Source organism: Balaenoptera physalus (genome assembly GCF_965194825.1).
Source record: "Balaenoptera physalus genome assembly, chromosome: 2".
Lineage (NCBI taxonomy): Eukaryota > Metazoa > Chordata > Mammalia > Artiodactyla > Balaenopteridae > Balaenoptera > Balaenoptera physalus.
Window position 1 is genome coordinate 147,181,211 of NC_138883.1, and position 15,015 is coordinate 147,196,225.

The window sequence follows — 15,015 nt, forward strand, 5'->3', positions numbered from 1 at the left end:
GCAAGCGCAAAGGCCCTGAGGTGTGAAGTAACACGACCCATGTAGGGGAACCCCAGAGTACCTCAGTGAGTTTAGAACAAATGATGTGGGGGAAGAGCAGACGTAAGCTCTAAAGCAGTGGTTCTCAGTCTTGGCTGCATGTTAAAATCCCTGGGGCTTATCCTTCTCCAGCCCCTCCCACCCCTGTTAATATTTGGAAACAGCTTCCTAAGTGACTCCAATGTGCAACCAAGGTGTGTATATGGGGGGATCTCCAGCTCAAAGACAGAGGAAGGTCCATGATGAAAGAGGGTTGCATAGAGTCTTGGGACCAGCTGGGCTTGGAAACTGGCTTAGGTTCAGGGTCCAATTTCAGATTTAGAATTAGGTGGAAATCCCAGATCTCTGCTTGTAGCTATGTGCTACTAGGTCTTAATCGCTCTGTGTCTCACAGACTTCATCCCTCCATGTCTTAGTTTCCTCAGTTGAAAAAGTGGGATAATGATACTTACCTCTCCCGGAGGTTGTAAGGTTTAAATAAAATAACTCATGTAAAGTGATTGGCACATAGTAGGATTTCAGCAAATGTTAGCTCTTTGCCCCTCTTCTTTCACATTCCCTTTATTAAGGAGTTTAAGCATCGTCTTTCTAGTGTTGGGGAGCTATTGAAAGATAACCAGACGACATTATTGGATGGGATTTCTCTCTTTGAAATGCAGGAGTTACACCAGAGAGGAGGAAGATTGTGTGAAACAGAGTAACAGGCAAGAATTTCCATGTTGTTGGGACTTACCTGGTGGTCCAGTGGTTAAGACTCTGTGCTCCCAATGCAGGAGTCCCTGGGTTCAATCCCTGGTCACGGAACTAGATCCCACATGCATGCCGCAACTAGGAGCCCGCCTGCCACAACTAAAGATCCCACATGCTGCAACTAAGACCTGGCGCAGCCAAATAAATAAAAATATTTTTTTTAAAAAAAGCATTTCCATGTTTTAGAATACCTGCTAGAGTCCTAACGCTGAGGAAAATAGGTACTAAATACTCCACTTCAAGAGGGGTGCCAGAGACATCTCCCTGTGTCTTAGCAGAAGGCCCAGACTCATCCCGTGACTCTCACCAGCCCCACTTCTGAAGCCGGCCTATGTAAGCTGTCATTGTGGTGTATCACCAGCTAAAAACGGTCTGCTTTTTATTATCACCCTACACTGCCAATTTTAAACAATGTCAATAATAAAATTGTCCTCCCCCCACCTAATTATTTTAGTCTAAGTTCTAACAACTGCTGTAGTTACTGAGTTCTAGCAATGTGTGTGTGAACAGTAAGTCCCCTATCTATGAACCTTCAAGTTGCGAACTTTCAAAGATGTGAATGTGCATCTGGTTCCAGCAAGGAACCTGTGCCATCAACGTCAAGCGTGAGTGAAATTGCAGCTTGCCCTCCGTCTCCTATTGCTGACGGTCCTTCAGCTCTACCATCTCCCACCTCCTCTCCCTCCTCCAGTCAGTAACTCTTCCTGCCTGTTCACTTGATGCCAGCCCCTGCATGCCAGCTGTTGTACTGTACTACTGTACTTTCCAAGGTACTGTACTGTAAGAGTCAAAACATTTTCTTTACTTTTTGTTTTTTATGTATTATTTGTGTGAAAATTATTATAAACCTATTACAGTACAGTACTATATAGCCGACTGTATTAGTTGGGGACCTAGTCTAACTTTGTTGGACTTAAGAACAGATTGGACTTATGAACACGCTCTCAGAACAGAACTTGTTCGTATATAGGGGACTTACTCTATGCCTCACCTTTGCACATATTTATTACTTATTTATTAAACATTGTAATCTACATGGAAGTTAGTTCGAACAACTCCCCGTGGCACATGCCCCTCCCCGCTTCTTGCCCATGGACTCAGATACAGGCATTCCTTTGGAGAGTAAGTTCATAAGGATTCTGAATCATTTGAGCTTTTTCCAGGAACAATTGGTATCTCCATTCCTTGTACTATACATATCAACAACTATACAGTGGATTAGAAACACGTTATAAGTGTAGCACAGTGATTGTAAAGACAAAGAAATAGGACCTGAGTGACTTCAATTCTATCATTCTATGAATGCCCGGAGAAATGACAAAAGATGTTGGTCCTCACTGCCAGGAGAAGCCAAAAGGGGAATTATTTTCACCAAAAAGCAAGCAATCTTTCTAAAGCAGTGGGTCAGATAGTGTCTCTGTTTGTTATTATCAGCCATTTTCTCTGATCTTTGCAGAAGAAGAAAAACTTCAGATGTTTTTACCAAATGCAATAGACATTTATGTTGAATTTTCTGGTGATGACATTTTAGTGAAAATTTTCTATCTGAATGTCTCCAGAGTCAATCCCAAAGAAACAAAGACATGGATGTTATTTTGATTTCTGGAATTTATTGTGAAATGGGATTTTTAATGAATCTCTGTCTAACTTATACTTAAGATTTTTCCTATTTGTGTATCTCTTGCTTCATGTGAAAGAAACTTTTTTGACATTAGAATTTATAAAGGGTGTTCTTTTGTCAACTACAAGCAAAATAACATGATAAATCTGGCTATACTGTCTATTGAACATGAACATGAAAAGAACATCAATTTTTAGAAGTCATTGACAAATGTGCAGATATTAAGCCTTGAAAATAGAAACCATAATGATATTATTCATTACTGTGACAGGCCAATATGTAGGTACAAGTTTTTCTTTTTAAAACTAGATTAGCTAAAAAGAAGTCATCCCTTACTTTTGAACTTTTTGTGCTTTAATATTTATTTTATTTCATTCTTTTATAGGCATGATTGTATATATGAAGTTCAATGACCATTTTTCTCTCTGGCATTTTTTTCCTGGCTATGATTATTTGTTTCGTTTCATGTTTATTGCTGAAAATAATTTTGTCCTGTAGAGGATGGGAGTGTCAACAAAATGATTCACTTGGTGTGTCAACTGTACCACTGAGCAGAAGACTAAACATTTAAGAATTCATCAGCCCCATGCCTCTAAGCCAAGAGTGGAGGTCTGACAGTGAGAAGCTTTCAGGGAAGTACCACAGGGCAGAGGCTGAGGCTGAGTCTGACTCAGAAGAGGGCAGGCTAGGGTTGATCTCCCACATTGGGCAACTGTACAGTGGAGACTACCTTCTGAAGAACTTGTGGTGGTCTCCCCTGAGAACCAGACAAGGGCCTGTTCTGCAGAGGACATAGCTGCCCAGTCAGTACAGCCAAGAGAGCAGCTGGGGAGATGGGTAGGATGATAAGAACCTGAAGTTTTAAATAGGACTGGACTTAAAAAAATTATCTAAAACTGACCAGAAAGCTATAGGTTTTGCCCTCGATGTCATCAAGGTGCTGATAAGAGAAACAGACAAGGCAGAGTTGAAGGTTGCAGTGGTTGGAAAGAAAAAAAATTTAGGTTTGTGTCCCACTGAGTTCAGGTTATCAAAAAAAAAAAAAAGAAAGAAAAAAGAAAAAAAAACCCAAACAGTTACCTATCTCCAATCTTTCATAATAATAGCAAAATATTTTATAATTTTAAGTTGAAAACAAGATTTGCAGAAATAAATACATTTTGGTGAGATTTTGAAATTTATTACTATAAAGTTGAACACAGTGTCTTATAATTTTAAAATAATCCACATCTGGAACTCTGGCTCCTGTTTGTGATGTAGAAAGCTGAGAAGAGAATAATTTCTACACTTATGACCAAAACAACACTTGAAAACCTACAGATTCACGACTTTCTTTGAATCTACCAGAGACTTGAAGTTGTAAGAAAACCAACTGACTTGAAAAATAAGGAAGGAGAGATAGGACATATGTACTGGCTTACCTGGGGCAGATGCTTCTGGATATTTGTAAGAATTCAGCTAAGATTTTAAACAAAATGTTAAAGGCAGGTACCAGCTAGTGAGAGAAGATAGAACCTCTGGGGGCTACAGACACAAGGGGAATTAATACTCACTTGAAGCTCTTCTCCAAGGACCTCAATGGGTGGCCTCAAAAAAGGTTGGTGGCAGGGTGAGAAACCTACTAAAGTGTCGTTTGTGGTGCAGACATGGTGGAGGGGAACAGCATATCTTCCTCCATGGGACAAAAGCCTCAAGCCCCGAAGAACAGGCAAAAACGCTCACCTGCTGGTTACTGGTGAAAACTGCAGCTGTGGGAAGGGAATAGAACAAGCCCTCTATCCTTAAGGGAGGGGCAGGAAGATATACTGGGTCTAGATCCACAGTTGAAGGCAGGGAAGGGTCGCTGATAATGTCCCACTTTTGAGACTTAGGGGTACCAATAGCATGCCTGCCCAAGAGTGAGACTTGATCAGAACAATGAGGACATTGCCTTTCACTTTGTATCCTCACCCTATTAGACTGTCAAGTGTCGAGTAACAGATAACAGTAGTATACTGCTGGGAGAGGGGCAAGAGCATGCAAAGAGACCTTCTCCAAGATTCAGTGCAAAGGGAAGCCTTAAAGTTATGGATGGAGCATAGAGTAAGAAAAACCCTCTGGCATACCAGCCCCTACTCTAAACAAAAATCAACACTAAAGGATTTTGAAGACTGTAGTGCACTTAGTGTAACCACCACAACAAATTCCAAAACCTATTCAACTTCTAACTAAGTTGACTCAAACCTCACATTAAAGACCTAGCAGAAGGAAAGGAATTTCCAAGCATAACAATAATTTATTTCATTCTGTACCGTCCTACATAAGATGATCAGCTTTCAACAAAAATTTATGAGGATATGAAGAAGCAAGAAAAAAAAATGCACTCTCAAGAGATAAAGAAGTCAAACAAACCAGACTCAGATGACACAGAACTTGGGAATGTCACAAAGGAAATTATGCCACACATCAGGGCTCTTTTTCCCAGTAGAGAGCTTGTTGTTGCACATTCATCAGCATATCACTGGGCGATATTGAACAGTTGAACAAATGTAATTTGATTCCAACACTGGGAGAAGAAAGAGAATGAGACAGAAGAAATGATGACCAAGAATTTTTCAAGTTTAATAACAGGCAACAAATAACAGATCCAAGAACCTCAGAGCATGCTAAGTAAAACCAAACCAAACCATCTGATATATCATATGCAAACTACTGAAAACTAAAGACAGAGAACATCTTAAAGGCAGTCAGAGAAAAAAGATACATTACATAAAGAGAATACTTGTACAAAGGTAAGAATTACAGCTGACATCAGAAACTGTTCAAGTCAGAAGACAGTGGAGTGCCGTCTCTAGTACTGAAAAACAATATTGTCAACCCAGAATGCTATCCCCAGCAAAATATCTCCCCAAAATGAAGGAGAAATAAAAACTTTCTTATAGGAAAAAACTGAGATAATTTACTTCCAGCATACTTGAACTATAAGAAATACAAAAGGACTAATTCAGGAGGAAGGGATATGATACCAGACAGAAACTTGAATCTATGCAAAGAAATACAGAGCATTGGAAATGGAATAAAATGAGAGGAAATATAAAATTCATTTTTCCCTAAAAGATAACTGATTGTGTAAAGCAAAAATATGTACGGTCTGTTTATAACATATATAAAAGCAAAATATATGACAACAATAGCACAAAGGTGGAGAAGGAGAAATTGGAAGTATGATATTTTAATTGGGTTTTTTGTTTTCTTATTGTTGAGTTTTAAGAGTCCTTTGTATATTTTGGATAATAGTCCCTTATCATATGTGTCTTTTGCAAATATTTTCTCCCAGTATGTAGCTTTCCTCTTGTTGTTTTTAGGTTCCACATGTAAGTGAGATCACATATTTGTCTTTCTCTGTCTGACTTATTACACTTAGCATAATGCCCTCAAGGTTTATCCATGTTGTCACAAATGGCAAGATATACTTCTTATTTATGGCTGAATAATATTCCATTATTTATTTATGTACCACATTTTATTTTTCCATTCATCCATCAATGGGCAATTAGGTTGTTCCCATGTCTTGGCTATTGTAAATAATGCTGCAGTGACATGCGGGTGCACATATCTTTTTGAGTTAGTGTTTTTGTTTCCTTCGGATAAATACCCAAAAGTGAAATTGCTGGTTCCCATGATGTTTATATTTTTAATTTTTTGAGGAACACCCTTACTGTTTTCCATAGTGGCTACATGAATTTACATTCTTACCAACAGTGTGCATGGGTTCCTTTTTCTCCACATTCTTGTCAACACTTGTTATTTCTTGTCTTTTTGAGAACAGCCATTTTAATAAGTATGAGGTGATAACTCATTGTGGTTTTGATTTGCATTTCCCTGATGATTAGTGGTGTTGAACACTATTTCATGTACCTGTTGGCCATTTGTATGTTTTCTTTGGAAAGACATCTATTCAGATCCTCTGCCCTTTTTATAAAAAAAATTATTTTATTGAAGTATAGTTGATTTACAATGTTGTGTTAATTTCTGCTGTACAGAAAAGTGATTCAGTTATATATGTGAGAGTATATATATATAGTGTGTGTGTGTGTATATATATATATATATATATGCACACATTCTTTTGCATATCCTATTCCATTATGGTTTATCACAGGATATTGAATATAGTTCTCTATGCTACATAGTAGAACCTTGCTGTTTATCCATTCTATATATAATAGTTTACATCTGATAATCTCAAATTCCCAATCCATCCCTCTCCCCTCTCCCTCCTCCTCCCTCCTTGGCAACCACAAGTCTGTTCTCTATGTCTGTGAGTCCATTTCTGTTTCATACATAAGTTCATTTGTGTCATATTTTAGATTCCACACATGTGATATCATGTGGTATTTGTCTTTTTCTGACTTACTTCACTTAGTATGATAATCTCTAGGTCCATCCATGTTGCTGCAAATGACATTATTTTTTATGGCTGAGTATATATATATATTGTATATATGTACCACATTTTCTTTATTCATTCATCTGTCGATGGACATTTAGGTTATTTCTATGTGTTGGCTATCATAAATAGCGCTGCAATGAACATTGGGGTGCAAGTATCTTTTCCAATTATAGTTTTCTCTGGATATATGCCCAGGAGTGGGATTGCAGGATCATATGCTCTGCCCACTTTTTTTTTTTTTATTGGAGTATAGTTGATTTACGATGTTGTGTTAGTTTCTGCTGTACAGCAAAGTGAATCAGTCATATGTATACATATATCTGCCCATTTTTTAATTGGTTTGTTTGGGGGTTTTTTTGCTGTTGAGTTGTATAAATCCTTTATATATTTTGGATATGAACCCCTTATCAGATATACAATTTGTGTATTTTTATATTTAAAGTGGGTTTCTTGTAGACAACATATAGCTGGGTCATGTTTTTTGATCTATTCTGATAGTCTTTGTTTTTTAATTGGTGCATTTAGACCATTGTCACTCAGTGATTATGATATATTTCTTTTTTCTTAATGCCTTAATCTTTTCATATGTTCAAGGACTTTGTTTTCTCATTCAGACAGAGAGAGGTATATGACTTCCCATGATTGAGTCTTGAACTATTAAAAATTGTATGGATCCCTTTAAAATCTTTCAGCTTCAGAAAAACGGGAAAGGAAATGTTTTTTCCACAGTAGTTGGGTTTGTTAGATTAGATGTCCATTTACCTGTGAGAGATGGGAGGGAATTATAGCCACAGGCAGGTCTTTAGTAGGATCTACCCTAGTGCGCTGAATGATTATTTATCCCTATCTTTGTCAGCAGGGCTGCCACAGCCATATCTAACCAGCACCACTGCCACTGTTGGATGTCAGCTGTGGTTATGCCCTTGCTTTACTCATTACTCCCTCACCCACTATACGTGACCTGGGAGAGCCTGTAAAGTCCCTCCATTCTGTCCTGTGAGAACTTGCACTTTCCTTAGTGGTCAGTACTGTCTGGGTCTCTTCCATCTAAATTGTCCTGTGACAGTCTTGTCTCTGCTCCTGCTGCTGCAAGTTTTCAGACGAGTTTCTTCAAGCTAGAGAGTTCTACCTGGTGGTGGATATTACAGAGGGAGAGGCTACCAGAGTTAACCATGCCATGGGGAACAGTTGCTTTTCTGTGTTGTTTTGGGGCAGCTTATTTAGTTGCACACTACCCCTCCCCCAATGCTGACTTTGGAGCCCACTGCAGGTAACACCGTTGCTTTTCTTACTATTCAATTAATTTCATGTAAAGGCTGGAGATGAGAAATATAGACAACCGCTTTGTGCCCAATACAGGGGCATGTCCATAAATAATTTATAGGGGTAAGCTTTATGTCCCTTCTACCTCTACTTGTTTTCTTTTTTTTTTTTTAATTTTTATTGGAGTGTAGTTGCTTTACAAAGTTGTGTTAGTTTCTACTGTACAGCAAAATGAATCAGTTATACATATACATATATCCACTCTTTTTTAGATTTTACTTGTACTTGTTTTTAAACACTACCATTGCCAGTTAGGTGTGCTCTGTGGTTCTGTTAGGGAGACTTCCAATTTGCTTTCTAGATGAGCTTTTTCTTCAGATGCTATCAGTTAGGAGATGGTTAGAAATTTACAATTTCCCAACCAGTTCCATTCTACACAACTTACATAAATTTTCTAGCCTGTGATGGCACCCTCCATTGCACTGATACAAAATTTCCTATTTTTCATGTCTTTAGATATTTTATTAGAAAATCACGAGAATGGGAAGATGAATGCTTAGGTTCCAATTTCCATCTAGAACCAGGCCAGCAAGGTTCTTGAATAGGAGAGTAACGTCATTTAAATGGCAGTTTTATAGCTGCTCTTCTGCACCCACCTCCATTACAGACAAATTTTCCATTGCCATCTCAGTAAACCTTGGACCAACCACACTTGCAACTGGTTTATGCCCAAACAGCTCTGGGCTGAGGCAAAGCACCATTTCTCTTTCATAATCATCTTGTGGGCTGTGGACAGATCATTGTTTAAACTCTCAGCTTTATTGTCCAGATCCCTTGTTTGTGTCCCCTTTGGCTGTAGTTTCTCCTTTTGTTGGACTTTTTATGGTGTCATAGATCATTCATGCTTAATACTTTCAGACCATTACCTGCTTACTTTGGCTGTGTTCTGGATATTTCAATTAAGAACTCTGATTGGCTCTTATTTCAATGGGAATTTAGCCCTGAACATAACAGAGTAATGTGGCAGAAACTGCTGTTTTTCTACTCAGTAGCCATTTACCCTCTTTTTCTTATTAAAGAAATCCCAATATTGTTAAGAATGGCATTGCATCTAGATAGAAGATTATGACAACCAGGTTTCTGAGATGGGATTTGCCCAGGCTGGGCTGAGGCTGGCCTGAGGATGAGAGAATCAACATCCCTCATGTATTCCACTAGGTAGTGAAATCTCTTAAAAATTTCTAAAAGAACAAAAGAGAAGAAAACATTGCTATATCAGAAGACAAGTTATTAACTAGGGCACCTTGGCCATATACATCGAAGTGGGAATCAGTTAGAGATTATCATTACTGGCCACCAAACCATGTGGCACCTGGGGTCTGTACTCAGTCAGGCTACATTGACAATTTAAACTTTCAGAGCCTCAATGGTTTTTGTTTGTTTGCTTGTTTTGGGTAAAACCAGGATAATAAGAACTACATTGTTGTCGTCTCCTCACTTAGAGGACAAAATAGTTTTATATAAAAGTATGTTGAATGAGTGGGGATCAATACTGAAATCAAATAAGGGGGAGATATAAGTTTGTAGGAAAGATGGACACATTAATGACTGTGTTATATTCTAATACAACAAGAACAACCATGGAAGTTGTAGTATAGCTTTTTCATGAAGCTAGTAGAGCTTTAAAAAAAAATGTTAAACACTATTGAAGGGATTTATAGGGTGTATTAGTCATGATAATTTTAGCTATAGCAGCAGCAATGACAACAAAATCCAAAATTTCAAAGGCTTGGCATAATAAAAGAAATTTCTCACTCATTTAATAGTTGATTGCAGGTGTTCTTGGTTAATGGGCACTGGGGTTAGGGGTAAGGGATTGAGTGGATAGAGAAGTTCTGCTCCAAGTCTGGAGACTCAATCCAACAAAAGCCTTGCATCTTCAGTATGTTGTGGCTTCTAAGGTCTCCATGAGTGCTGAACTCTGGCCAGTTGATGGGAGAGTAGAGAGATTAGGGAAGATATACCCAGTTTTTAATCATCTTGGCCTGGAAGTGATACTCATTCCTTTCCCTCACATTTCATTGGTTAGAACCAGTCACATGGCCCCATCTAGGCTTTAAAGGGTTGGAAATGCTGTCCCTGGCTGGACAGCCTTTCTCCAGAAACAGCTCAAACCTATAGAAAGGAAGCAGAATCTTTGGTGGACAGAAAGCCAACTCTACCCCAGAGGACTTCCTGAAGGAGGTATACTTAATGCAGGGTTTGAAGGATGAATTGTCGTTAGACAGAAACTCTAGATATTGACATACAGTCCAGCCAGAGGGAAAATATTTGCCACAGCAATCATTAGGAGAAGATTTGTGAAAGATTTAGAACCATCTTTGCCCATTAAAAAGCTTTCAGAAGTTTCATATTTGACAGAGTGTTCAACAGAGCAGTTTATTATCCATCTGTGTGGGACAAAGATCTGTAAACCAATTTCTGGGTTAAGAGTGATGACTTCAGTTTTCTTGCTCAGAAAACTCTCTGGATGTGGGGTTTGATCATGAGTTCATCTGAGGTTTGGACAGAGTCAGTGGATACCAGGCATGCCCTCTGTTCTGGGGCCAATAAGCTCAGTAAGTTGACCATGACCTTGGGGTCAAGTTGCAGTACAGGATTCGTCTTGAGTACAGAGGCAGCAGATGGGGAGGGTCTGACCAGAGGGTCAACTTAACACTTGGTGTTTCTGAATCTTCGTTTCTTCATCTGTAAGACCATGCAACTTGTAACTGCCCAGTCCTGCCTCTGCTTAACTCACATGGTTGTTGGGAAACAATACATAGCAAATGAGGGAGGACCCAAACAAATAAATAATGTAGATGAAGGTATTTGTACATGATTAAATGTTATGCAAATTAAATAATTAATTAACTTGTCTTTCTATTCAACAGTTTTTGATGAATAGTTACTCTGAAGATTTAGAGCTAGAAGCTAATGAAGGGCCATGAACGCCAGGTGGCAAACTTTAGGATGTAATCTATCTGCAAGTAGTGGGAAACCACTGAAGGTTTTTGGTCAGCCAAGTGGCCTAATAAAAATATTCTTTTAAGAAGACAAGCCGGTAGCCATGTGAGAATTGTGACCCTATCAATTCTGTTTTCTGAATTGCTCTTGAATTTGTTCCCCCCTCCTGTCCTATAGACACTGCCATAGTTCATTACTTAACATCTCTCATATGGAGTAGGTATTTCAGTTATCTCCTAAATGGTCTTCTTGCCTCTAACCTTGTCTACTCTGATTCATTCTCCATGTGTACATGGAGAATTTTATCCGACTATTTATTGGTTTATTGATTGATGGGTGGATTCATTTAATATTTATTGAGCTCTATTGAGCTCTATCATGCACAATGCCTTGGGAACATGGCAGCGATGTTTGCTGAAGGGTAGGTCTTGACATATTGCTGCTCTCTGTCACCCATACAATAAAGTCAAAACCCCTAGCATGGCACACAACACCATTTCTAACCTGGACTCGGTGCCTCTTACCAGCCTCATGGCTTCTCTGCCTTATAATCTCCCTTGTATTCTGTACACAGCTGTGTTCTATGGAGGCTGTGGAAAGGACTCTAAGGATTGGGTATGAATTCTGGTTTGGAGATGTAATAGTGTGATGACCTTGGGTAAGTCACTTAGGTTCTCAGTTTACTTATTTGTAAATGGGAATTATATTGATAAAACATACGTTAAATGTCTACTGTAAAAATCAATGATATAGGAACGTAAATTGACTAGCACGGTGTCTTATATCAGTTGGTTTGGTTAGAAATAACAGAACACCTGACCGTAGAGGTTTAAACAAGTAAACGTGTAGAGATTGAAAGTAGTTTTTGATGTTGATTTAGTGGCTCAAAAATGACAGGGCTGAATTTCTGGACCCTCCTCTCATGCTGGTCACCTCATGTTCACAGGATGGTTGCTGTAGTTGCAGACTTTACATCTACATCCAAGGAAAGAAAGGGGAAGGGACAGCGCCTGCCATATTACTCTTCTTTTTTTATCAGGAAAACAAAGCTTTCCTAAACTCCATAGGGCAGATTTTCCATTAGACCATTTTTTTTTTTCCAGAAGCATATCACATGGCCTTCTTCAGTTGCTAGGGTGGTTGGGAATTTGGAGAGTAAGAGTTTCCAGACTGGTTGAAACAAATCATGATTGGTCATTTGGTGATGGGCACATTGCCACTCTGAACAAATTTGGAGTTCTGTTAACAAGGAAAAAGAGTGAATGGTATTGACTAACATTACATATTAGTATTTTCCAAACACATTAGTCATTAGTAGCATTACTCATTAGTGTTTTCAAATCTTTCCCCAAGAAATGCCACATATGTTCACGTCACTAAGTATTTGCACATAGTATGTTGTGTGCATACAACACCCTCCTCCTGCATTGTACTCATACAATTTTGTACTGTGCCTTTCCTCGATACATAAGCCATTTTCCATTTTCCCACGTATTCTTTGTCATTTTTTTAAAAATATTTATTTATTTATTTGGTTGCGCCGGGTCTTTGTTGCGGCAGGTGGGCTCCTTAGTTGCGGCAGGCGGGCTCTTAGTTGGGGCATGAGAACTCTTAGTTGCGGCATGCATGTGGGATCTAGTGCCCTGACCAGGGATCGAACCCGGGCCCCCTGCATTATTGGGAGCACGGATTCTTAACCGCTGTGTCATCAGGGAAGTCCCCATTGTCATTTTTAAAGGATGCACAGAGAAGATCCATTACCTGGCTGCATCATTATTTACTTAACCATTCCTCTATGGTTGGAAATGTATGTTATTTTCAATTTATTATTATAGGGAGAGGGGAATTTAGTTTTGCTAAGTTTATGTTCTGGTCCACATGTGTTACACAGATTATCTCATTCAAACCTTGAAACATTCCTACGTGGTAGGTATTATTTCCATTTAATAGATGTGGAAATCTTGGTGCCGAGAAATTAGTTTCCCCTAAGTCCTACAACTAGTGAGGAGTAGAGTTAGGATTCACAGAGAAGATGATTTAACTGCAAAGGTTGTGCTTTTTGATTGGAATCCACACTGAGATGGACATTTTTGTGCATGTATCAGTCCTGTTCAGATCCTCTTAGCTTCCGCATCTCTATGGCTTTGGGGCATGTAGTCCAGCCTCAACTGCCTCTGTGGTGACCACATCTGGATAGACTCTGTCCAACTTCAGTGCACATCCTACTGCACTTCATTGCATGCCCCAGGATCCCTTGTGGTATCTGAGGTGTGAGACACTGAGGGACCTTGTTGGCATCCACACCCGTGCAGCCTGGAAGTATGAAGGAATTAATGCCTCATTGGGGAGACTTTGACCAATGGGAGATGGAAGCTGGGGGATAATTTCTTCACTTCCTCCTGACAGATGGACTGTGCTGATTCATGGTCATTGTATGGCCTTGTTCAAAGCAGTCTTGTGAGATCAAATAATCAGTCTTGCTTAACACCAAGCAATGGGTAGCTCCTCGCCCCCCCATGTTGGTTCTTTCTCCTTTTCTGCTTCATTCTCCTTTTTTCCCTCACTCCTGCTTCCTTGATAATAAAGGAGTGGTACATAAATGTTTAAAATTTCACGCTGGCTGTCTGAGCAACCTAGGCTGAGACAGTGCATAGATTTATTTCATTATTTAGGATGATTTCCTTTGTCTAAAAGGGTTCCCGAAGTGGGGTTACTGAATTTAAAAGTATGAATATTCCTATGCCTTTGAGAACTTTATAACTAACTTCAAATCTACCCCACCTCCCACCCCGGCCCTTGGCTCACCCAATAGATGACTACAGCTGGGGAGGAAGAAATTGTCCTCTACCCTTCTGTGTTCTTCTGGCTGATCTAAGAATTAAATTAACATGAGACAGATTAACAAGAAAAAATCAAATGAAAGTTTAATAACATGTATACATGGGAGAGATCCAGGAAAACTGAGTAGCTCGCTAAAATGGCCAAGTCCCCACTTTAAATACCATCTTCAGCAAAAGACAAAAGAGGATGTTGGGGATAGTGGTTTGTGACTTCAAAGGGGAGGAAAGCAATTGACCAGGAGATTGAAAAGCAAGTGTTTGGTAAACAAATGTTTGCTGCACCAGCAGAGACAGTGGGACACAGAGAGGGATTTTAAGAAACAGACTTTGCTAGGTTCCTCCCTGTCTACCACACCTAGTTCACACTATGGTTACCTGTGGTGACAGCTCCCTTCTGGAACAGGTCCTCTTCTAGGCGGTTAGGGAGAAGGTCAAAGTTCGTTCCTGAGTCTTTTTGGCCTTGATTGTTTTCAGCTCCAAATCATCCCATGCCAAAGAGGCATTTTGGTGTGGCAAATTTTGCTCCCCTACATCTCTATGTCTTTGTCAGACTGGCTTCACTCATTATTGAACTAAGGGTGGAGCTAAGATCCTGCTGGCAATGACTTACAAAGAAGGCTGTAAACCGGAACGTTTATGACCACATACAACCAACATTGGTTCAATGTTAATGTGTGGAAAAACGTAATCTTTGCTGAAAGGGAATTTTAACCATTTGAGTTTATGTTCCCTAGGGAAAAATACCCTAGGCACACAGCTTTTAGAGTGTGCTGGCCCTTGGTAATTGTGCTAATTACCTGTGAGCTAATTAGGGACCATTATGTATTCAGAAGTGAGATTTGCATCCTTCAAAATTTGCATTTCCAGCGAGAAGCTCATTCTCTATGCATCATAAGGTGAGTGTTCCCTGCTGATTTCCTTTCCTCATATATAAGCCGGGCTCACTCTGGGACTGCTATAATCAGAAGTCCATTAAGCAGAACCCGAAGAAGCCAGCAAGAGGAAGGAGCCTTCCGGAGCACACAGATGGGTCTGGGATCTATCTCGTTACAGAAACAACTATT

At 39.4% G+C, this 15,015-nt stretch overlaps 1 protein-coding gene across 6 annotated transcripts in view; it reads left to right on the forward strand.

Moving 5' to 3' along the window:
• Positions 1-15,015, forward strand: part of LOC309654578 (5-formyltetrahydrofolate cyclo-ligase) — a 298,235-nt gene that overhangs the window by 140,435 nt on the left and 142,785 nt on the right. Inside the window, exon 4 of one of the 6 annotated variants that reach the window (XM_082448899.1) lies at positions 1,065-14,654. The exons of the other annotated variants lie outside the window; for them this stretch is intronic. Coding sequence (XP_082305025.1) covers positions 1,065-1,154 — 90 coding nt within the window. The 3' untranslated portion in view covers positions 1,155-14,654. Of the gene's footprint in view, positions 1-1,064; positions 14,655-15,015 lie in introns of those variants that run through there. 6 annotated transcript variants of the gene reach the window in all.